Here is a 24,363-nt window from a genome sequence, read left to right as displayed (position 1 = left end):
ACAGCAGGATTAAAGCTCCCGGTTTGTCCCACATTCATCACCCGCGTCTCAGAAACTGATGCTGCAGTGCCAGTTACTCTCATTTGAAAAGAATTTCCTTTTAAAACTCTTACAGGAGATGTGTCGTGTTCAGCACAACTGTCTGAATGAGGGCTGTCACCATTTTAAACATAATATACTTAAGCAATGATGTATAATTTATCTGTGTGTGGTGTTAGAGTCGAGTGTTGTCCAAACTAGACGCTTCACTCTGTCTATTTTGCAGTATGAACGGTGGCGAATGTATCGTCTTTTGATATCGTTTGCCCTGGAGAACGGGTTTATTTTTATGGAGTGTTGAATATTCAGGTATTTACAGTTTAAAAACGAGTTTCTTCCTCTTCTCTCTGTGAGTTGGTGGTATTTTGCAAACCAACAGCGGGAACTTTTAGTGGTTTAGGTTCTCCCTGCAAAGTTTTGTTCCTTGTATGTCCATTTTGCTTTTTTAATCTCCTTGTGGGATCAGTTCATCCTCTAAATGCAGATGGACCACCGGAGACTGAAGAAGGCAGCTTTGAAAAGTGTTTGTAATGAGGAGAAAATCCACCTGACACAACTCAATGTAAGACCCCGCTTGTCTCTACGACTGCACACGGACTCTCAGTTATTACTTCAATAAATGGGCATGTGCATGTACGTGTGTGCTGTTGTTTTTCCTCTTGAGTTGCAGCGTAATTCATGTGGGTTGACATGAGAAGACAAATGTGATTAGGTGCTTTCGAAACATTTCGGGCTAAGCAGAAATGTGTGTCACAGTGGAAGTGGATGGAAGAAAGCCACTCGCTCCCCTTTTTATCTGGTTAACCCCCCAAAAAAAACACACCTTCTCATCTGAACTGCTTCCAACCAAAGAAGTAGTCCCAGTGAAAACAGTTGACAGCCTGAGCATGAGTAAGCAGCTCCGTTTTTAATTTGGGTGAACTCATCCTTTAATCCGGCAGGAGGTAAAGGACCATACGGCTGAGCTTGTTCTGGGTGCATCTTCAGAAAGCTTTGAGTTTCCGTTTATCCATAATTTGGATTTATTTCAAAGCTGTCAAGCTAGGACTATTTATTGTGACTTAATTTATCCGCTCAGCGTGCAAAAATATGTTGATTTTTTTTTGTACTAAATTAAAAAAAGCTGATAAAAATCAATCAATTGATTTAAAAAGAAACTTAAAGATCTTCTCGGACTGCCATAATTCAGAGTGAAGTGCTTCATAAACTTTTGCTATTAAATTGTCCATAAGGACCAGTGAGGCCTACAGCGAGGGAGGAGAAAACACACACACACACACACACACACACACACACACGGGCTGCAGGCTGCAGGCTGCATCCTTCCTCCCCAGCAGCGCCTTTTGCGCGAAGCCGCCGCGGTGCATCAGCAAACGGCTCCTGCAGCAGCACACGCACCGGTGCATCAGCAGCTGATCGATTCCCATATCGGAAAATAATCCATAGCCGCATGGTGACGTCACGCCGCTGATCGGTAACAGCGGCTGGGCGGGGAGGTGGGTGGGAGGCTGGGTGCCGCGCGGACGCCGGGGGTGGATGGGTGCATTGAAACCCCACACCGGATAAGAAGAAGAAAACCGCGCATCCACACACACGCACACACACGATATTGCACGAGGAGCGTGTGGACGCGCACGGGGACTGTTTGCTGTTTGTTTATTTGTGCGTCGGCGCGTGGGGATGGAGTAGCCGCCACGGCCGCCCGCAGGAAGAGGATGGATGCGTAACAGGACGGATCGAGCCAGCTGTGGCCTGCTTCTCACAGCAACATCTGGCCGGTGAGTCGCGCTGACAGCCGCAGCCGCAGCCGGGCGGACGGGCAGCTCGGTTCGTGTGAACCAGGCTCGGAAGCGGAGACGTGGTGGTGGGGGGGGGGGTCGGTTTCAGTGCAGCCGCGCTGCCCGGTCTCCGGTCCGGTGAGTCGCTGTGACCTCGTCCTTGGCTGCCAGAGTGTGGTTGAGTGATTGATGTGCACGTTTGACAGACAGGCTGCGTGTAGCATATGATGAAGGCTCGTCAAGGACAGCTCAAGCTCTATCATGGCTGTGGGGAGAAAAACCACGAACGTGACATGCTCTTAAATGCCTCCTGTGCCGCGTGCATGCACACCTGCAAATGCAAGGCTTAACCTTTAAGGTAAAACTATTGCTACTGTATTGATGATGAATCATGCGATAACATGCATCAGTGAAGGGTTGAAATCCCCACTGGACAGCCTCATAATACCACAGGAGATTAAATGTATATCTGTAAAAGAGAAAGCACTGATGTTGTTATTGAGCCTCATTGTGGATCCCTGTAGAAGCTGATAATACAGGCGCACAGAAAGACAAAAAAACAGTCCCCACTGAGCTGTTGTGGGAATATTACAGCGACATCGTAAAGTCACCGTGGATTCACGACGAGTCCCTGCAGGGATATTCGAGAGGTTTAAAAACAAAAGAGCACAGAGGTTAAGGTCAGAGTGAATCCCTGCAGGATTATTATTGTAGGTAAAACACAATATGGTCTCTGTAAAGTCGCACTTTGACACACTCAGAGGCCCTGGGGATGTGACAGTGGGTTTTCTGTTCACTGTGCCTCCACCTTGTCTACATCCTGACCGCCTTGTAGTCCTCCTGCAGGGTCAGAGAGGGCGCCTCAGCAGCCAGCCGGCTCCGGACTATCGCGGGGAGGTGGAGGAGATGGAGGAAGGGGACGCAGAGGGGGAAGGGACCATGGCGGTCAGAGAGGGGCCGAGCGGTCACGGCCTCCCGCAGAACGCCAACAGCAGCAGTGGCAGCAGCAGCAGCAACAACACCACCACCACCAACCTCCTGGCTTCTGTCAAAGAGCAGGTAGGAGGCAGAAGATGCAGCAGTCACACCCTTGTTGTTGTGTGTGCTTTTTCATTTACTCACCAATAAATTCACTTTTGATGTCTGGTTTTGCGTCTGCGTTCGCGCTGACACCCCTGGATGAATGATCTTATCTGCTACTGACGTGTGGCCTGTTGGCGTTAAACTGGCACCTCATTGCTCATAAACTCCTTAAATGGGACAACAAGTTATATTCTAATATGAAATAATGCATAGCTGCTATTGTATCTCCAAATAGCCTGCAGACGTGAGACGTCTCCATCTTAAGATGGCGACATGATGGACACATAATGAGACGTGTGTTGCATCTTTGTGGAAGTTCTGTGTCTCTTTTGCATCTCTTGGTGGTAGTTTTGCATACGTGTGTGGTTGTTTGCGTCCTTTGGTGGGGATTTGCATGTCTTTGTCTTTCTGTAATCATTTTGGATGTCTTGGTGGTCATTTTGTGCCTCTTTGCGGTTGTTTGATTGACTTTCCAGCAGATGTTAACCGTCACTTCACACAGAAGTGTTCAGTCCAGGCCCTGGGCCTGTACCCATTAGGCCTGTCTCGAAAACCAAACCCTGATAGTGACAAGCCAACTTCCTGTCACCCTCTGACTGTGATAGGGGGAGCACCAGCCTTGTGGCTCTGCCCTGCTTACAGGATAAATGAAGCCTGTGATTCACCCAAATTTACTGAGCAAATCCTGAGGATTATCTCCAGATGAGACTGAAATGTAGTGGGTCTTCGTGCTGAGCCTCTGGAAATTTGCACCCAAAATTCTATTAAAACTCTCATTAATAATTTCCTTGGACTTCCATGATTCCTGCCCCCAAAATGATGGGAAAAGTGGGGGGAAAACATAGTTAATTTAAATAGAGTTCATTTGTGAGATGACTTCTGCGTTCGAGAGATGAACGTTTGTTCTGCAGTTACTACAGATCTCATGTGGTCACCAGATAATATTCATCCTGTGATACGAACTGACAGCAATGCCACGACACTGTTGTGTTTTTTCTTTTTGTTTCCGTTCACACATTTCAGGCACAGTTGTGTCTTCTGCTTCTGAATGAACCCGAACATTCAGCTTGAGCATTTCACCCCTTTACAGTCTCATCGCTGCTCAGTGCCAGCGTGACGAGTTTTGACAGTCGTCTCTGACCAAATGATGCAGAATTTAATTAACGTCTGACTGACATATTTTGAGTGCTGAATGCTGATCTGAACCGACAGTCGGAGAGGTTGACATCTGTTTTTCCTCTAAATTTTTGCTATTGACACTCATTGAAAAACATCTGATCTGTTCCATATTAATGGGTAAAATCACAACAGAGACATTCGAACACTCGAACGCAGCCTCCTTCTCTCTGTCTGTCTCCCGTCCCCGTTGTTACTTTCATGCTTCTTTCTATCCCGTCGACATGGGAGACTGTCTGTCCTCCTGTTCTTAATTATGCCTGGACAGTGGCCATGTTTTCAACTTAGTCCCTGGGTGTGTGACACTGAATTAGGCACACTGCTATTTAAAGGCTTATGATGTCCAAGAAAAGAGAATCAGCTCGTACTTTTAATCTGCAGGTTTCCTTGGAACTAACAGACCAAAAATGTGGGCCTCAGATTTCTCTTTAAGTCTGAACTGATGTGGAGTTAAGGAAAAAGCTGCTCAGCTTCCTTGATGCTGCTTTGGTTTTCGTTGAACACAGCAGGAGCTCCTTTGTCACCCCTCGATGATTTTTAAAGCCTCAAAGGCTCCGCTTGCTGCTAGAAACTCACTCATATCAAACATGAGAATCCACGACTGCTGCATCGTTTTCCTGCATTGCACTGAAGTGAGTGTTGCTTGCTGTTTTGTTTCTGCATTTATCATAAGAGCATTCAACGCTGCAACCTAAGCACTTGTGCTGTAATCCATACTTAGCCTTTATGCAGGAGTCTAATTTGGAGGCCATTCTTGGTAATTAACAGAAACGGATGCAGAAGCAGTTTAAGGTCAACACGTTTGAACCTGCAATCATTAGGATTGATCTGAACGTTTTTCACCCAAACGTTTTTCTGTGAATGTCCAAAAATGTCCTCATGATTGATTTTAACCAGGACCATAGCCTTTGTCAGTCTCAGTCGAAGGACTTTTAATCCCAAAATAAAAGATAAAGACTGAAAGTGATCTGTCATGAAGCTTTTAGGACTTGTTGGATGTCAGGAGAAGCTGACAGATAACCTGGTTTGTCTTTTAGTTTTGAGGATTTGCTGCAGGTGAACCAGGAAGCCATAATGTCTCCCTTCGACAGAACGAGGCGCGTTTCGTAATTTCTCTGATCAGGTGGTGCATGTTGATTACAGGACAGCAAGAGATGGATGATTCACAGCTAACAAGGTTAAAAAAAGCACAGACTAAACTTTGAAGCAAACATTATATCATGTAGCTTGTCTCAGACTGTGGAACAGACTGCGACCACAAAATGTCATCAAGTTTCTTACCTTTCCCTGTGTTGAAATGCAGGCAGCAGCGCCGCCGAAGCGTCAAATCTACTGCCTGCAGTTCCTCCACAAAAATGTCAAATTAGACGTGCTAAATGGAGCACATCACTTATTGCCTCCCATTGTGTTCAGGGCCTGATGCTTTTCCACTTTGCTCTCATTTAGCCCATTAAAAGTAGGAGAGTGATAGACGTGAGCAGGGAAATATCAGGGCTGGAGACGGAGCAACTTGGAAAGCTACGCCGTGTTGGTGCACAGTTTGTCACTTCTGGAACCAACATTGTGAGATTTATTAGATGTTGAGACGACAGCTTGCAGCAAACATGCTCCAAAATGAGAGATGAGACCTCTGTAGCTGCTATTTGCATCGTTCAGTGAAATCAAGAATAAAATATGCCCCTGATATCGGATCTAAGCAGCTCACAGAGCCGTCACTGTATGAATTTTCATTGGGTTGATTTTGAAATTGACCTCCAGCAGCACATCATGGTAGCTTTGGCCTGCAGAGCGCAGAAACGCAACTTACCTCTGAAGTTCAATCCTAATATGAATAAACAATAAAAGAGAACTCTGGTGTTTCGGGTCAATGGAGAACAGTAACATCATAGTAATTCTCCCGTTGGTCTTTTCATCCTGTCAGGGAAAACAAAGCAGGTTTACATTTCATTGTTTCTAAAATACGGAGGATCCTTCTGCCAAAATGTTATCAGATATTCATCCGAGGTCTTGTTTGGTTCCCTGACTGTTGTGTTGTGCAGGGCAGCTCCCAGGTGTAAAAGCCGGGTCCCACTGTATGAATGTGACGCACGGTGCGGCTGATGAAGAACATGCGTGCTCAGCAAAAACCCTGCCCAGGATGCTGGTGGGGAGGGGGGAGCGGGTGTTCAATAAAACAACAACAACAACAACAACTGGGCCATGTCAGCGCTCTCCGTGTTTGGATTGATTCTGACGATTTGGTCCAGAAAAACCACATGTGCCGTCAGAGCAGTTTTATCAGCCGAGCTCGATCGGGATGATTGACGGAGCTGTGTGGCTGCTTTTCCTGCATGAGGTTTGCCTCATATGAGCTGCAGGGTCACAGTCTGGATGTGAGGGTTAAACCGGCTCTGTCAATCCAGTTATGTCACCGCCCGGCGCTGCGCTGATGCCCTGATGGTATCTGATGCATAAAACCGCTGCTGTCTGACATCTGCCTGGATTTGAATGCGTGCGCTCTGTCATATTTTAGGAAAGAGAGCGCCTGTGATGTCCTCTTGCTGCAGCCCGCCTTGTTGACTCGGTTGCCCGAAGTTGCGTGTCACGTCAGCGGCCTGTAGCAGAGTAACTGTGGCAGCAACAGGAAGCAGATCTCTCTTGATCTACAGGGAGGAAATCAAAGAGGAAAATCCACCCTCAGATACTCTTTTTAGATCTCATCAATCTGCAATGTTCTTTGCATTTCCAGAGGTTATTTACACTCTCAGAGAGTCCAATTTGACACCGTCTCCCAGAATGCCTTTTCACAGCCCTCAGAAAGCTCGCACAACTTGTTACGTTCCATCGCAGGTGGGCGTTTGGGCGTGTAAAGAGACTGGAAGAGTTTTAATCCACCTATGGGTTGCATGTGTAGGCAGAGAGAGCATTGATAGATGGCAAAGCAAGGAGCAGGATGCACGGCCTTGTGGTCTGTTGAGGCTATTGTGGGTGGAGTAACTGGCACCTGTGTTTTTCCTCTGATGATTTCTCCCTGTATGCAGATTGTTTCGCAAGAAAAAAAATAACAGACTTCTTCCTCTTAAGACGACGACTTGTAGCAAGAGCAGCGATAAGTCGCAGCCGCAGAACTAGGCCGAACATTTCACGGATATCACAGATGCGGTCTGGATAAACCAAACTGCCGGGCTGTGATTAGACACAGCAAGACGCAGGGGTCTGTGTTTGGTGTCACTCGATAAGACAGAGTGAAAAAGTGTTTGTGACGGCGCACAATAAAACGCAGTCTTTCGTCCGGTAGCCCCCAGCTGGTACGAGACGTCGCCTGGCACGGCAAGACGTGTTTCCAGACATCACGATGTGACGGGCGCAGAGAGCAGGGCTCTTGTTTGTCCCTCGAGGCTTGCCCTAACGTGGCGGGGCTCAGATAGGCATGGCTGTGTGTTCCTGTCCCGTCTCCATGCTGCTCGGGAGTGATGTAAGAGTCAGTAGTGACGCTCCGGCACGATGCAGCATGTTTGAGCAGCATGTTGTTTGACTGGCACACTGATGAGTCCTTTAAAGTAGTTACGCTGTCCACAGGGCATCTCACACTTTACTTTCATCACTGAAAAAGCAGCAGAAGTTTGACAGTTTTGCTTGAAGAATGACTGAAACAATTCAGCAATTAACTGTGAATTGATTTTTATTTCCAAACCTTCAGAGTTTATTGTGTGATATTTTTGGATTTTTTTTTTTTTAACTAATTTTTCTGTATGGCATAACCCTGAAAAGTTTCTCTAAATTATCTTAAAGAAGAAAACCAATTAAAAACTGAAAGAAAAAAAAAATCCTGGTCTGGTTTCAAAATAAAAGCTTTAATTTGGGGCGGCCGCCTCGGAGCCCTGTCAGCCCTGTGAAGCGGACAAACATCTCGCCAATTAGCTTGGAATATTTGCTGCAGAAAAATCAACATTTATTAACACTGCAGAATTGGCTGTGTGTACCCCAATTTCCTCATGAGGATCTTTAAAGTTTCATGCAGCCTGAGCTAAAATGATGACGTATACACACTTCCCTGTCCATATCTGCGCTCTTCAGGTTTCTTCATTTCAGGTCTGAATCAAAACGTTTGTTTGTTGGGGTTCCTTGTCGTTTCAGAAGCGGCTGAAATGCCTCTGAAATCGGGCCTGTTTTACTTTGTTTCTGTTGTGATTGTACGCACATTTCTTCAGTCTGCTGACACAACCCAACAGCCATCATGATAAAACCGTTAGCTACGTCGCTGTTGTCTGCCTGACCAAAGAGACTGGCGAGGCTCGGTGCTTCAACATGTCCAGCTCTGACCCAAATACAGAACGGCTTTGAACAAGAGACATAAACAGATGAAAAGCCACAAGTGTGGATTTAAGAGACTTTTGTGTATTTTAAAGGATTATGATCTGAAGGACTTTCACCCTACTGTAGTAGTAAAAAATCCGATAGATTAGCCAGCTAGCCGGATAGGTAGATGACTGACAAAACCTCCCTGTGTGGACTTTACTTGTGATGGAGTATTTTTGCATTGTGCTATTGGTGCTTTCACCAAAGTAAATCTGAATGTCTGAATATTTTGTCCTCTGCTGCTTAAATGAAAGTCAGTTTGTCAGCTCAGTTCAGCGTGTCACAGTGGACAGATCATCCTTATCACACATTTCACTTTGACTGAGAACGTTTCCTGAATTGCTTCTGCACGAGGTTTCCTTGGGAAGCTGCGTGTTTTCCACCTGGCTTGTTTTATATTTAGACGTTATTTGGAGACAGTTGGCTCTCCAGTGGGCCGCCGCGATGACACCGGCTGTGGTTCCTAGAAGATTTATGAAGCAGCTGGGAAGCCTCTGTGTTATGTAACACAATTCAAAAGAGAGAGTGCCAAAAGTACCAGCCGTTGGGCCACAGTCGGCTAACATCTGCTCCGCTTTTCATACCCTTGGGCAAGGCATCAGCTCCCTATCATTTCTTTGAGCTTTTAATAAATAGAACATATTGTTGTGTTTCGTGATTGGGTGGTCAAACTTGCCACCAGTAGGCTCTGATGACTAAATTTCATGGATATTTTGAGATAGATATGACATTGCTTATGTGCCTAATCACATTTTGGAAATCCACAAACCACTAACTCCAGTTAAAAAAAAAATTAGAATGCTTCGTTAATGATGGGTTGTCAGGGGTAAAGGAGAGGACATTCGGCGTGTTCAGTGATTCACTTAAATCCTAAAGTACTGAGCCGGCGAGCAGCATGTGATTCCCATTAACCTACAACACACAAGCTCGTTCATCCCTCGTTTACAACGTGGTACAGCCTGAAGAGAGAGACGAGAAAGAGACCGACATGCAGGCCCCAAATTCTCGTACCTGTATAAACCTGTATAAAATCAAATTATGTTCACTCGAGGCCTTTAAAGGTTTTGATTTCTCTGTACCTGGTGACCAGTGAAATGTGTTATGTTTATATTTTAACCACCGTCCAAACTCCAACAAAATTTTGACTTAGAAACAGTATGGACCCGAAATTGCAGACAGCATCTTTGGTGCATCAGGGTGATTCATAGTGGACTGCTTCCCCATCAGTCTTCCTCAACATGCGCAGAACTGGAACTTGTGTGAGACTAAATGTGCTGGAGTTGTGACTTTAGAGGCTGTTGTTCTGTCATTCAAGGAAATAAATGCGTAAGAAGTTTGCCAATGAAAACAGTGGTTAGTTGCAAACCTGTTCACTGTAGGGACTCGGTCTCAGGTAAAGACGTGCATCTGGACTTCCAGTTCACTTAGTTTGTGACAGCAGCAGGCAGCAGTCCAGAGCGCTCAGTACAGAATAATGAAAGTATGAGAAGCAGGTCCTATCTGTTTCTGCACTCAGTCGTAAAATTTAGCCTTGACATCTACATTATGTTATTCTCTGCTCAATGCTCTGTGCTTTGGAGTGAAAATCTCAGCTTATCTGTAATTAAATGATCTGAACTGAAGGCCATTACGAGGTCCTGGACACAGTTTTACTGTTTAAAATATCCACCTTAACAGCTTTAAAAAAATGCTTCGGTCTCCCTGCGAGCTCGGTGAGAAATCAGTCGAGTCATGCAGAGCAAATACAAAATGGGTTTTGCATTTAATTCTAACTGGCATCAAATAGGTCTTAAAAAGGAGGCTTAAATTGCCTTGTCGTCTTGGATTCAGGGTTGTAATCGTTGCCGTAAATGTCTTCCCGCAGGAGCTTCAGTTTGAGCGGCTGACGCGGGAGCTGGAGGAGGAGCGGCAGATCGTGGCGAGCCAGCTGGAGAGGTGCATGCTGGGAGCCGAGTCCCCAGCAGGAGACAGCAGCAGGTAGTTTTGATGACATAAAGCGTATGTGCTTCTTTCACAAAGTTCATATGAAAGTCTGAATATTTGGGTCTCAAAACGCCCCAAAAGGTAATTGGGTATTCAGTTGGCCGTAAGTCAGGCGTGGTTGGAGCCTGATCTGTCAAACCACGTAATGGTGATATTTGTCTTTGTGAGGAACGATGTTCAGATAGCTGACAGTCACAACCCTGAGCTCACATTGAACTTTTGCCCCTCTGATGTACCTAAAAGTAGTGAGGATGTTGGTTCAAGATGCAGGACATTTCCTCAAATCATCAGACATCAGCTCAGATCGCACCTTTCATGGCCTGTATCAGGTTCGATGACAAGTCTGATCCCCAGCTGACTGAAAGAAATCCACATGTTAATGCCTTGTTTTCTTCTACATTCTCTGAGGTTGAATGTGAATAAATGTTTTCCAGGCCAAATATTTCTCATGTACTTTTTTTTCTTTTATATTAGAAGCACTTCCTTCCTTCCTTCTTTCCTCCCTCCCTCCCTCCTCCTGGACTGATTGAATATGAAGTGGTCAGCCATGACTCTGATTTGATTTACATTTCTCTCTGTGTCTGTCTCCTCCATTTCCTCCTCTCCTCTCTTGTCAAAAGCTCATCTGAGAAGTCGTTTGCATGGAGATCTGCAGGTACGATTTCTTGCTTTTTAACCGTCCACAATTATTGTAAAAAGCTATTTTTAAGGACTCAGGGTCACGAAAAAATTGCTACTTCTGATTTCCAAACCTCGGGATGTATGCTGTAAACAGAAGGTCCTGTAGCTCCAAACAAGATCAATTCCATATGATTTTAGCACTAAAAAAGCATTTTTCCACATGTAGAAAGTCAATTTAGCCTCCAAAAGGGCTGAAAATTGCCTGCATGCAGCACCGACCAGCGAAGCAAAACAAAACAATGTTTCCGCCGCCGTATATGGGCTTTGAAATGGACCCATATACTATTCTGTCACAGATCCCTCTACGCCGTTTCCTGGCCTATTCTTCACTGTCGCCTTTCCAATAAAACAAAAGTATTGCTATAAACTGTTATATTCTTTTGTGTCAAAAAAATCGATGCATTTAGTTTCTCAGATTAAGAGGATTCTGTCTGCAAAGGTGATGCTGCTAAAGTGTTTTCATACAGACTTTGCCGCACTTTATAGTTTGAGTTACCATTCAGGAGGGAAATGTGTCGCTTTTTCAGCCCGGGGATTTTTTAAAAAGCCTGCCCAGGACTTCTGTTTGTTTGCTGTCTGTTTTTAAATTAACAGCAGACACCTCTGCAGGCGGAGAGTTGCAGGGCGGAGTCATGGAGGCGTCTGGATGTCCTGGTCGTCACCTGGAGGCGGAGGAAGGACTGTACCTGAATGAACCGGACCGCGCCTCCCTGCATGACAGTGAGGGTCTGTTAAATATACACACCACACGGTCTGAACTACATTTTTGTGACATCTGAAGCAGATTCTCTGCTGGGAAATAACCAAAACTGTGCAAACTTTAAATAAGAAGCTGACTTCTTGTTGTTGTTGTCGTTGTTGTTGTTGGGACTGTTTTCAGCAGCGGATTAATCCAGATTTGGGACTACTTGGACAGCAAGAAACATAAATATTATCACCAGACGTAACCTTTTAAGTTCTTGTTGTCTTGGTGTTTAACGGACACAAAAGTCCTCCTCTGAAAGTAGGAGGAAGAGTTAATGATTGTTGGTCAATTTGCTGCCGTGGTTACAACTTCCACCGTTTTTGTTGCCAAGTGAGAGGAACCCGAACCTCGATAACGATTCCCACAGATCCCACTTGTAATTAGCTCTGCAGTAGGAGGCTGATGTGCAGCTTTTTACCAGGCAGTCACTCAGAAAGTATGAATAAGTGTAATAAATGTGGTGGCATTTAAAAAAAAATAAATGTAAAAATCATCCATTCACCATCTGTTCAGATCAGTCTGAATCACCCAAAACATAAAGTCTGTCACCACTCTGCTGTCTGAATTTTATTCATTATTTTTAACCGTCTTGTCGGAAAAGTTTCACACGGCTTCACGCCCGGCAGCTCCGCGGTACAAGCACAGCCTGTCGCTGTTGGACATTAGGCATCTTCACTGGAGCAGTTGACACTTGGGTCCATCAAGCCTCCTCAAAGCTTGTGTTAAACCATGAAACATGGCTGGCTGACAGAGCAAAGCGCCGGTGCAGTCAGTGCAGCTGTGAATTCTTATGTGTGAAAGAGGGTCTCTGTTTCATCTTTTTTCTGATATTTTTGTCACCTATCCTGCATCCAAACAAGCATGAATTCTTCACCCTCCTCCGTCTTATTCCAATAAATTACCATCGGTAAACATGTAATGTCTGGGTAGCTGTTTGAAATTTTTGAAAGAACAAGTTTGCCTTTGGTCTTGTTTATATTCGGTACAGTTGGTGTGGACTGATAAAAATACCCCCCCACATGCTCCCTCTTCTTCATCCTACACAAGAAAGTAGGCCAGCCTTATGGAAGCTGTGCAGTATATGCAGATTGTTCCAGGAACAGCATAAAGGCTTAATGCAGATGTCCATACGCTCCTATTTATATGCATAATGCCTTTTACCAAGTTGAAAGCCAAGTGAGATAATATGCAAATCACTAAACCCCAGTGACTGATGTGATCGGTCTGATCAGGCCTCAGACTCTCGCTCCAAGCCCCGAGCGATGTTTCTTCACCCTCTCTTTCTCCTCTCAGGCTCAGGAGGTCACTCGGCCCAGATGACCTCGTACTCGGACAGCGGCTACCAGGACAGCAGCATTAGTTACTACAGCAACCAGAACGTGGTGCGTTCGGAGCCCCGAGCCTCGTTGTCGAGAAGCCCGAGAGCCGAGGGTCAAGCCTCTGGGCAGGTAGGCCTGAACTCGTCTGGCTTACGCAGGCAGCCATTTCATTTGTTTCTTGCCATTGTTGAAGAGCTGATACATGTTTGCGCTTGTGCCGATCTGAAAAGCTGAGTATAAAAGTATTTATGTGAGGATTATTTTTAACAATGGACCAAAAAGTGTGCGAAATCGTGAGGCTGAACGTTCATTCCTGACCTTGGAAAGCTGAAGAGGAAACAGTATCGACAATTTAGTCGTGGCTTTCCAATGAATGAATGAACTTTCACGCTAACACGGGTGAGAAGTTTTATTTCATTTATAAGTTTCATTTCCTGTCACTGTAGCTTCCAGCAGAGTCAGAGATTCAGAGAGAAGAGGGAGCTCGGCGAACGTGTCCAATGTCCATGAACATTTCTGACTGAGTCGCGTCAGATTGATTTTCATGGGCAGCGGTGGTTGTTTAGCAATGAATACAGCAACTCCCGTGATGCCGCGTCTTTTCTCCCCAGCGGCAACTGTGCACTGTGTGTATAACCGAACCGTCATGTCCTCAAGCCATATTCCAGATTACTTCACACGTCCGACTTTTTTCAGACTGGCGTCACCTGAAATATGAGGGTGTGAATTATAATCCTCATCCCAGGAGTAATGACAGCAAGGAGTGGCCCAGCAATTACTGTCACGAATGATGAAGAACATCAGCTAAACCCTTCAAATCGAATCGAGCTTTACCTTAAAATTGTTCACACTCAAACACCAGCAGCTCCTTTCATTGTGGCTAATAATTATGTGCCATTTGCATGACAGTAGAAGCAGGAGTGACAGATTATAGTGAGCCCATTTGAATTTTTTCTTTTTTCCTGATTTATTCCAAACCGAGCCGCCTCAGTGGATGGGCTTACATGCCTCGACTCTTAATTTTCCTTCGAGGCGTTTAAGGCTTTGATGGATTAAGGCAGCACAGACTGGCATCCAGTTGGCTGAGTCTTTAATTGAGGGACATTTTACATTTGGTAATAAGGAGGAAAAAGTAAATGTTTGTCACCATAAATATGAAATTTTCTGTCAAATCTCCCCTGAAACCTAATATATTTACTTGCGAAGCTCAGCCTGCAGTATAATGAATGTGGACATTTATTCAAAGGCACGCACGTTCAGTTACTTGGACAAATGAAAGAGGTAACGATGCCCTTCATCAGACGTGATGAAGCGTCCTGTCTCCGAGTGTCACATTACTGGTGACTGGAGTGTATTTGCAGATGGGAGCAGTGCAGCATGCAGAGTCCAATTTTCACCGCTCAGGTATAAAGAAAACAACTGAAATGTTAAACTGGTCAACTGTAAACAGGGTGATGAATATTATATTTGACATTCTGGTTGTTTGGGAACTGGAGAGCACAGGGGTGCCAAGAATCAGGTGAATATGGTTAAAAATAAGAAAACATCATTTGATGACATTCCTGACTTACTGTAGACATATTTTAAGGTGATTCCTCTGGTTGAAAATGTCTCTCAAAAGCACCAAATTTATTATCTGAGCTCATGAGATGCTTTGAATGTGTTTCGATCTTTTTATAATAACTCTGATAACAATAAAGCCCAACATAGTAGATAACTGGATAGTTTAAGAGACAATACAAATGTTTTTAAGATGATTTTTCGGGGCTTTTTGCCTTTATTACATGCTGATGCTAGCTGAGCAATCAGGGCATCGCTTACATGTGGAGTTTAATCTTTCAGGGTTTATCTCACAGTTCAGTAATGGCATTTATTCAAGCATGCAAAAACAAAAGAGGACTGTATGACGCTTAAATGAAACACATGCCTCACACAAGAGGTCACATGTTCAGTCATTTCTCTCTTCATCTTCTTCACAGGTGTCTGGCCGGATGTTGCGCAGGATGGCGTCCCTCCCCTCCAGGAGCCAGTCTCCCGGCTGTGGCACCGCCGGCACCGTCTCGCCCTCCCGCATCTCCCTGCGAACATCCCAAGGCAGCACCTACGATTCGCCCATCCTCTCCGAACCAAAACCTCTGGCAGCTGTGTTCCCCGGCACCAGCATGCCGCCCTCCTGCCCTTCGCCAACCTCCCCGACTGACGGCACGCAGGCCCTGGGAGGTGGGGGTGTGATAGGAGGAGGAGGAGGAGGAGGTGGTCGTCTGGGCTCCACCCTCTCTCTGGTGGAGGGGAGGGGTTTGACGGGGTCACCTCTGCGTTCGGGGATGACGGCGGTGCCGCAGCACTACGGCTCCACGCTGCCCAGGCAGAGCCAGCCGCTGGCCTACGGAGCTGATCCATACGGCCTGTACCAGAGGAGCGCACTGCCCCGCCCCGACAGCCTCATAGGTCAGTCCGACATGCTGGTGCTGTTGTTGTTGGAGTTCAGATTTCTCCTCAGGAATCAGGCCAAAAGTACTTAATTTAATTTGCCATTTGTCCCCCTTAAATCAAAAGTGACATGTTGTGGTAACAAGCGTGCATCTGCCTCAGTGACAGATGACAGTTGTAATGTAGCAGCATTTTCTCCTGATGGTCAACCTCTTTGGCAGGCGGCCGACTTCTCCTTTTCACCTCTATACTCATTTAAATACATTTGTGAGGCCTAAAGGGGTTATTTAAGTCAGATTTGTGTCGGAAAACTTTATTTTATTCTTGTGTGACATCCTGTAAAACATCTTATGGCCTGAAAGATGCTGCTCTACAGTTTCCAACGAAAAAATCAGGTTGTGCTTGAGGTTTTTTTAATCGCGCAAGTTCAGTTGTTAAAGATCATTTAATGCAGCTTTGGTTCACGATTGGGCTGAATGATTTCATTCAGCCTTTGTATTTTAGTTCAGCTGTTGTCCCCGAAGAGAAACTGGCCTGCAGCAAGTCATACGAGATATTAAATCCAATGACATGATAAAATCTTTACAGCCACATTAAACATCCATGAGAGAATATGTGTGCGTAAATATCTGTGTGTGCAAGAGAACATCTGGGATCTTTACAGCCAGCCTTTGTCATGGTGGTTTGATGTCATGCTACACGCAGTCATGGAGGACGAGTGGATGCATGCAGAGCGACGGGTTCGGTCTGTCTTCCAGCCCAGTGCTCCACCTTCTGAATCAGTGAAGTTAGAGGGGTCAGTTTGTGTCCCAGTCACATCCAACCAGGTCAAAAATCTGGGCCACCAAAAGTTTCTTTGGCTGCAGACTTTGTGAGCATCGCTGCCGCAGTTGAAGATGTTTTGTGAAATGTTTTCAGCAAACCTTCCCCTTGTAAGTAAACCAAGCTGCGCCCCTGCACGTTTCCTCTGTTGATTTAATAACCTTTCCTCTGTCCGCGGAAAGTTGACTGGGCGGTGCTGATCTAATATTGTGGCACACAACACTTTTCAGCGAGTTTCTTGTATCTCTGTGCAGCAGTGAGAGTTAGTATAGTAAAGCTGCATGTTGAACAAAATAACTTTCAGGCGAACTGCAAGCTCGGCAGGTGATTTTATCTCGTGTCCCGGCTCAGGCAGCTCATTTCATGCAGTCAAATTATCTTCAAGCTCTGGCTGATAATGCTGCTGGGTTTGATCAAGTTGTATGTGATGCATGCCAGTCTGAAAAATAAAGAATGTAATCCCTGAAGGAGGGGGAGGATTTCACCTCGACGAAGTGTTCAGTTCAGACTTAACTCTCATCTTGTTGGTTGATTGATCTGCAGCAGTAATGAGCCAGAAGAAACAAGATCACAACGGAGTTAAGTATGAACGGGCACGATACAGTGGATCGCGGTTTCCTGTTGGAAACAGTTTCCCCATCAGTTTGTCTCGTTTTAGCAAACTGATGGCTGGGAGGGCGAACTGTGTTGTTGCCTACTGCTGAGATGAAGCAGTCGATGGGGGGTTACGGGCGGCTCGCTGGCGGTTGATTACAGCCCACATCCAGTAAAGCGTTGTTAACGGGATGCGTTTGATCCCTGGCAGCTGTGACACGACTGGCGTGCTCACAACTCTGCACATGGATTTATTTCATGAAGGATCGATGTTTCTGCAAACTGCCTCCTCGTGCCTTTGCTGCAGTGTTGATCTTTAATAGTTACAAGCCAAATCAAAGGTGGATTCTCCAGGGTAATACTGCGTGTAAATTATTTCGTATTCATACAGTAAATAAACAGCAAATACATTGATTAGAAAAGTGTGAAAATGTGATTAATAAAAACAGACAAGGAAAGTTTACCTCAGCCTCAAGTGTTTATGTTGACCCAAACTTACCTGCAGACTCAAACTGTTTCCGGCGTCAGAGTCCACCATCCTGGTCCGCCTCCCTGTGACTCCAGTGTGGCTCGTAAATATGATGTTTGGTTCAGTCGTCTCTGAACATAATCCAGGCTACGATTACTTTCCTCCTTTTAACATTTGTTGTTGTAGATTTGTTGCATATAAACATAATTTCAGACATTAATGTGAGAAGGCCCCAGCATATTGGCAGTTAATAATCATGAAAGTCACGTAATTCATAATTTTGCATCTAAAACAAGTGATGTACTCCCACTGCATTCACCAGAGGAAATATAATTAGAGACCCTCTCTCATAATTATAACTTTCTATCTGATAATTATGAGAAAAGGACTCATAATTATAAGACAAAATGTGCTGGTCAGACTCTGTGATCTGATTAGGGATTTCAAATAAAACTGCAAACGCTTTATCAGACTTTGCTGGATGGTTTATTGTGATACGCTCAGACAAGACCCTGATCTGATGTTCAGTCAGGTTTAGAAAACAACTGACAATGAAAACAGTGGGAACAATGATCCAAGACTTAAGCAGAGCTGTTAATTCAAAAGATTATCAGTTATTTCACTTGAAGAAAAGTCAGTCCGTGCACCATTTTCCCAACAGTTTATTGCTCTTGTTCAGCTGTGAGTGGCTGCTCACATGTACTCAGTGCTTTGTCAGTTTGTTTGGTTAGAGTCAGTCTGTAGGGTGTAGAGGGAGGGACTGGGTGGAGCTCTGGTCCTGACTTCCTGCAGCTCAGCTCTAACGAGGAGCTGACTGACACCTGTGACCTCAGCTGAATTCAGCAACCGCGAGAACAAAGAAGCAGCATGACTGCATTACTGCAGTACCACAACTACCACTCTAATACTGTAACACTGCAGCTAATGCAGGTATGGCCGCTTTCATTATTCATCAATCATATAATGTACTGATAAATCAGATGTTTGGTTTATATACTGTGAGAAGATCAAGTTCCTGTGGACCAACATACCTGCTCACAAATTGTTTGATTTTTGTTTCCCCCTCCAACAGTCATAAACCTGTAAACCAGAGAGGAGCAGAACATTCTCACATCTAAGAGGCTGAAACCTGCAAATGTTTGACCTTTTTTCCCTGATAAAAATTATCTGTTTTTCTGGATCACCATTTGTTGCCTTAGCAACAGCCACTCTCGTTCAGGTCCAAATGGAAATTATACGGTCGATAAAACAGTTAAAATATCACCATTACAGCTGACAGTGAAAAGGATAGTAAATGTGTGCTAATAATGCTCAGAATGTTGTGGTTGTTTGAGCACTCGCTCTGTTAAGCGCTGTGGCACCGCTTGAAGTGTGTGATGATTTTTGTCAGGATGAGGAGGAGAAGTTGATTGACATCCCGGGAAATCCAGCCTTTGACTTTGTGCTTCTCTGACTGGTTTAGACAGCTCAGGCTGGCTGAGGAACTGGAGAAGGGATTATTTCTGCGCTGCCGTTCAGTCAGTCTGGCTCTCGGACGCCTTTGAGGACTCTTTGGAGAAACTTTGAAACCAAAACAAGCTTTAAACCAGCATGTATTAAATACTGCCATCAGAGCTTTGAAAAGACACGACCTTTCTTCTTCTGAACGACGTCAGAAACGTTTTAATGAAATCAATAGCAGATTTTCCTCTTTTGACAACTGCATATCGACAACTTCCTCCCCCCAACGCGCTGCCATGCCGGAAGATTTACTGCTGCAGAAGCGCTGCTGATGCTGCAGCGACACAGATTTATTCCTCCGTCCTGCCCTCTGTCACTTTCCTAAGCCGCTCCCACTGACCCACATAGGGGTGTTTCTATCACAAAGCCCCGTGGAGCATCAGCATGTGATTATCGGCTGGCGGCACTCGAAGGCTTTATTACGCCGCAGTCGGCTGTCTGAATTTTCATGTGATGTGTGTGTGTGCGCATGTGCATTTGTTCACCTTTTGTGTCTTTGCTTCAGTTGTGCATGTGTGGAACGAGGGATGGTGGAAGGATGTGTATGCGGGAGGCAGAGTCGGTGAACTAAATAAAACGCCTCCCATCTCTGGCCAAGTGATTCTCACCCTGCAGCGCTGCTAAGTGGCCTGACGCGTCACTCGCTCCCAGTTATCCTGCAGATCCTGCGTAATCTGAGATTACACGAGGCAGATAAGCAATAGATGGAGACAAGATTAGGCTATTAGTGATCAGTAGCTTGGGCAGTGAAACCAGGTGAGCAGCCAAAACACGGACCTAAGCTGCGAGATAATCTGTTTTGTGTGTGTGTGTGTGTGTGGAGGCATGCGGGTTTTGAACTGGCTCATCCCAATGTTGATATAACCTTGTGTAATTAGTAAGCAGTATTTTAAAGGTGGTGGGCATTTCAGATGCAGACTGTAACCCAATTAAGCATGCAAAAGCACTGCAAGGTCTGAAAGGGTGTTGAGCTGGGGACCATTGGACCATGGGAGCACGGGACTGTGGGGAAAATAGATCCGCTCCTGTTTCACTGGAGCTTCTTGCACTGAGGAAACTGGTGCTGTGTGAATATGCTCTATTGAGACATTGTTCCTGTGACAATGTGTCATATTTGATGGTGTTAAATGAATCCAGTTTGCCATAAGAGTTTGGACACCAGCAGGATTCAGAGCGAGATGTGATCTGTACCACTTGAACCCCGCTCCTGTTTCATTCCGACATATTTCAAGAACCGGCATCCTCTAAGCTGACCGCCGCAGTTTAGGTTTGTGTCCCTCATCGCTGAAGAGTCCTCGAGAGACACTGAAGGCCAGATTCAACAGGACTGTGTCACACCGAACATTTTCATCTCCTTCCAAAGGAATGTTCTTCTGTGAGAATCTGTGAGAACCGCAGAAGCAAATGGTTCCTTCATCACCAGCTCTAAGTGCAAACTGTGCACTTCAGCTGTTCAGAGCGATCCGCCGAGGCTGCCCCCCCCCGTGCCCTCAAGCCTCTTTATAATTGGAGCGCTCTTTGAAGTGATCTGCGCTGAGATTGGAGGATGGAGAAACCCCGTCTTCTCTGCTTGTTTGACTTGCTGATGACGGCGCCCGCAGCAGCTTCTGGATGACCAGAGTCTTCACGCATTTTAGAAGCCCAACAACAGTTGGGACATGTTGGCATTATGAAATACCGTGTTTGGTCTAATCTCAATTTGCATGGCCTCAACCACAGATTGTGAGTGTGTGTGAGGCTAATAATGAGATGTGCATAGAAATGATTTATGCAAGGCAGAAATAGGCTTCATTTGTTACTGGTGTGACGCAGCTTTTTCTTTATTCTGCAGTCGGTGAGTCAAGATTTGACAACATACTCCAACTGCTTAACTCTTTGTACTGTGAGTTTCTTTACAGCTTGTGTTGTTCTTGCATGTTGACAGAGAGAACCGTGGCGTTAGGTGTTCATATTGTCATATTGTTGGATCAGCCAGGAAGCAGAAAAACGTTTTGATGGTCACCATGCAGCGGTGACATGTTGATGTTCAGTGCTGGATTGCAGGACAACTGAAGAGGCTTTCATTGTCCGCTCTCCCAAAAGCCAGATTTTTAAGTATCTTTAAATGCTCTTCCAATCATCGTTTGATTCCCCGGACTTACTTGGCGTGTGTAAGTGAATAAAGTTTTCCTTTCTCGTGTACCTGCAGGGCTTCACAGCTCGTATGCCGGCCACACCGGGCAGATCGATCCCGAGCTGAGGGCGGCCTTGTCTCCGGACTGCCACATGACACCCGTTTTCGACGAGCGAACCTTCCACAGCCCCCTGTACCACAGCCCCACCCACGACCCCCAGAGCTCCCTCTACAGGACCAACACAGGTACTGCATCGCCGTGACTGAGGGAGGAGCAGGTTGTAATCAATTGAGAAAATCCGTCAGTGCGTACAGCAACTGGTGGAAATACTGACAGAAGCAGTACTGGTGCCATAGCAGTAATCTGACAATCATTTCAAATAACTCGGACACTAAAGCAGATAAGTGACATTAATATTTATGTGGGAAAAAAGATGTTTGCAGAATATTTCTGCAGCGACAGAACCTCATTGGACATTCACAAACTTTTATTTGTGACATTCAGCATGCAAATTGTTTCACCTGAGCACAAAAAGGTGATGCGCAACCACAGACTCTGAAATTATTTGTGAACATCACAAGCTCAGAATATTAATGAGACATATTTGCTTCCACACAGAGAATAACTTAAACAACCTCATTTTTCACATCAGCATCCTGGGCTCCGTTTCACATCTGCTCAGAAGATTAATTCTCTAAAATCTGTGGCGGAAATCACAGTTTACGGGCACAGGAACTGCTGTTATGATCGCTCCCTGAGGTCAGAACTTAATTAGGCTGAAACCTTTCATGTACTCCGCTGCTACTTAATTGAAGCCCTTTCAGAATGATTTAAAGGCGAAAGCTCTGCGGAGTTTGATAGCGGAGGATCTAAGGAGCCATTTTGGTTTCGTCAAGATTTAAACAGGTTTGTGGCCTGTGAGACGGCCTGCTGCGTGTTCAAACGCTGATGGTACCGTGATACTCCTTCCTCTTTTATGTGACTTTGGGTATGTTTGTGTACAAATTGCCTCCAGCCTTGATGCCGTTTTCCTGAACCCCACGAAATCAAAACCTGGATGAGATTTCTTGACAAATCCTGCTTTGTTTCGGTGTGCTCATTTCACGTCCTCAGGTATGGGGACCCTCCCTCGGACCACAAGCCACTGCGGCACGCTGCCGTACCAAAGAAGCAGCTACGGGCTCAGCAGCGCGGCTCTGTACGCCGACTCCTACAGGCTCTCTGGCGAGCCCGTCTTCTCCCACCGGCACTCGGCACTGGTGGACCGGGTGGTCACTCGCACTCCGTCCATCGAGAGCATCCATAAGGATCCCAGGTGCGTGCACACAAGCACCTTTCAGGTTCCATTAAGAGGTTGTGGCACTATGGAGGTGTGATGCTGCAGAAGGACATAAAATTATCTAAAATGTCTTCGGGTTTAAGTTTTGGAAAGAGGAGAGTTAAAGTGGAACGTGAGTGAACCGTTGTGGAAGTTTTCTCTTTGTTTCCCCTCAGGGAGTTTGCTTGGCGCGACCCCGAGCTGCCAGAGGTCATCCACATGCTGCAGCATCACTTCCCCTCTGTCCAGGCCAACGCCGCCGCCTATCTGCAGCACCTGTGCTATGGAGACAACCGGGTCAAGGTGGAGGTAAGGTGCCAGGGAGTGCTGGGCTCCGAGTAAAAATAACAAGACAGACGTCACCGTGATGACTCACTCCTCAGGTGGGGGCAGCAGCTGGCAGGTTTGGAGAGTCACTCTCCGCCGCCGACAGTTTTCTGCAGCTCTGGTGCTGTTCAGTTTTCCCAGAGAAACCAGTCGACGAAACGGGTTTTAAAAGAAACTGAAGAAAGTAATGTATTAAAAATAAACAAAACAAGTACATCTGAAGAGAGAGGCGTTACTCGGCCCTTTGCCCACAGACATTTGACTGGATTTTGATTGATTTAATTGCCCCTTGCTGCAACCCTTGCTCATTTGCATTGCTTCAGATATCTGCTGTTGTATCCCTGCACTGTCTGTGAGAGTTTGACTCAGCTTCCAGGGTTTGAAATTGGATTTTCTTTTTTTTTTATGAGTTCCTCGCTGCCAAACTCTGAGCCAAAGCACCATCTGCTAAAACAAAACTTAAAGTCACGTTGGTGCCAAACGCGTCGCTGCTGCGCCGCTCTGAAACGCCGCACACGCTCTCTCTTTGCTCTGCTTCCCGTGCAATAAATAACTCCGGCACAATGGCGGGGCTTCACGCGAGAGCCATTTTAGTGCCGTTTGGTTTGTTCGGTGATGAGCTTTTAATTAGCCTTTGGAGCAGCCTGGACACACGCCTGCTCATTTAGCCAGAAACAAATGTTTTCAGTGACGGTTTGAACAGAGAATCAGAGAGAAACGGGGACCGTCTGGTGCTCTCCTGAGGCGGGTTTATTTAGAGATGACACGAGGAAGTGTTGAACATGGCGAAATGATGCTTCTGCATGTTTCCAGACAATGTTAAGTTTCTGTTATGTAAATTTTATATATTTTATATTCTGCTAAATGTCTTGAAGTGCTTTTCATCAGTGCATGCGTGTAAATTATGTCCATCTCTGTGATTGGTCCTTGGTCTGCAGGTGTGTCACCTGGGAGGGATCCAGCACCTGGTGGACCAGCTAGACCACAAGGTGGCCGAGGTTCAGAAGAGCGCCTGCGGGGCCCTGAGGAACCTGGTGTACGGCAAGGCCACCGACAACAACAAGGTGGCGCTGAGAAACTGTGGCGGCGTGCCCGCCCTGCTGCGCCTCCTCAGGAAAACCACCGACAACGAAGTCCGGGAGCTGGTCACCGGTGGGTCGGGTTTGGTTTTAGTGAAAAATGCTCTGTGGGGTTTACGCTCAGTGTTTCTCAAAGTGCATTGTGGGTATCTGTAACGTGTCCAGCAGGTCAGAAAAAGATTAGGAGCTTGTAAAAGTCCCCCATGTTGGGCACTTGTCAGCTCAGGTCCGTCTTTTTATTCCTGAAGGGGTAAATTCAGGTGAAAGCAGCATGCACACTGACAAAAACAGTTTCCAAAAGCAAAACATGACACATTGAAATCTCACCGCGTGGGCGTTTGCTTGCTCGCGAGGGTTTGTTGGCGGGCCGGCTGGCCGAGCGTCGGGCCCGTGTCGGCGTCTGACTGGCTGGCAGTGCATTAATCTGTGTATCGGCTGTTCTGTGGGAGGTGAGAGCGGCGGCGGCTTAAACACTCAGCGCGCTGTGTTGACAGAGCAGATCTCGGCACAGTCCTCGGGACAGATGCTAAGATAATGTGCTTTGGAAACAGGATGCCGCTGACAGCTC

At 45.9% G+C, this 24,363-nt stretch overlaps 1 protein-coding gene and 1 long non-coding RNA gene across 9 annotated transcripts in view; both read left to right on the top strand.

Moving 5' to 3' along the window:
• Positions 1-24,363, top strand: part of LOC124055185 (plakophilin-4-like) — a 38,780-nt gene that overhangs the window by 5,976 nt on the left and 8,441 nt on the right. The window contains exons 1-11 of one of the 8 annotated variants that reach the window (XM_046381726.1): positions 1,593-1,817; positions 2,653-2,876; positions 10,279-10,391; positions 11,018-11,052; positions 11,673-11,804; positions 13,117-13,271; positions 15,122-15,590; positions 21,146-21,316; positions 22,185-22,386; positions 22,566-22,698; positions 23,655-23,868. In XM_046381726.1, coding sequence (XP_046237682.1) covers positions 2,724-2,876; positions 10,279-10,391; positions 11,018-11,052; positions 11,673-11,804; positions 13,117-13,271; positions 15,122-15,590; positions 21,146-21,316; positions 22,185-22,386; positions 22,566-22,698; positions 23,655-23,868 — 1,777 coding nt within the window. In that variant the 5' untranslated portion in view covers positions 1,593-1,817; positions 2,653-2,723. Of the gene's footprint in view, positions 1-1,592; positions 1,818-2,652; positions 2,877-10,278; positions 10,392-11,017; positions 11,053-11,672; positions 11,805-13,116; positions 13,272-15,121; positions 15,591-21,145; positions 21,317-22,184; positions 22,387-22,565; positions 22,699-23,654; positions 23,869-24,363 lie in introns of those variants that run through there. The other 7 variants (XM_046381725.1, XM_046381724.1, XM_046381723.1 and 4 more) reach the window with 7 other exon arrangements.
• On the top strand, positions 15,648-19,082 carry LOC124055186. Its single transcript, XR_006842583.1, has 2 exons — positions 15,648-18,387; positions 18,920-19,082. It is a non-coding gene; the product is annotated as an uncharacterized LOC124055186 (long non-coding RNA).

This window comes from Scatophagus argus, chromosome 24 (genome assembly GCF_020382885.2).
Source record: "Scatophagus argus isolate fScaArg1 chromosome 24, fScaArg1.pri, whole genome shotgun sequence".
Taxonomy (NCBI): domain Eukaryota; kingdom Metazoa; phylum Chordata; class Actinopteri; family Scatophagidae; genus Scatophagus; species Scatophagus argus.
The sequence above is the reverse complement of the archived record's forward strand: the minus strand, read 5'-3'. Positions and strand labels throughout refer to the sequence as shown.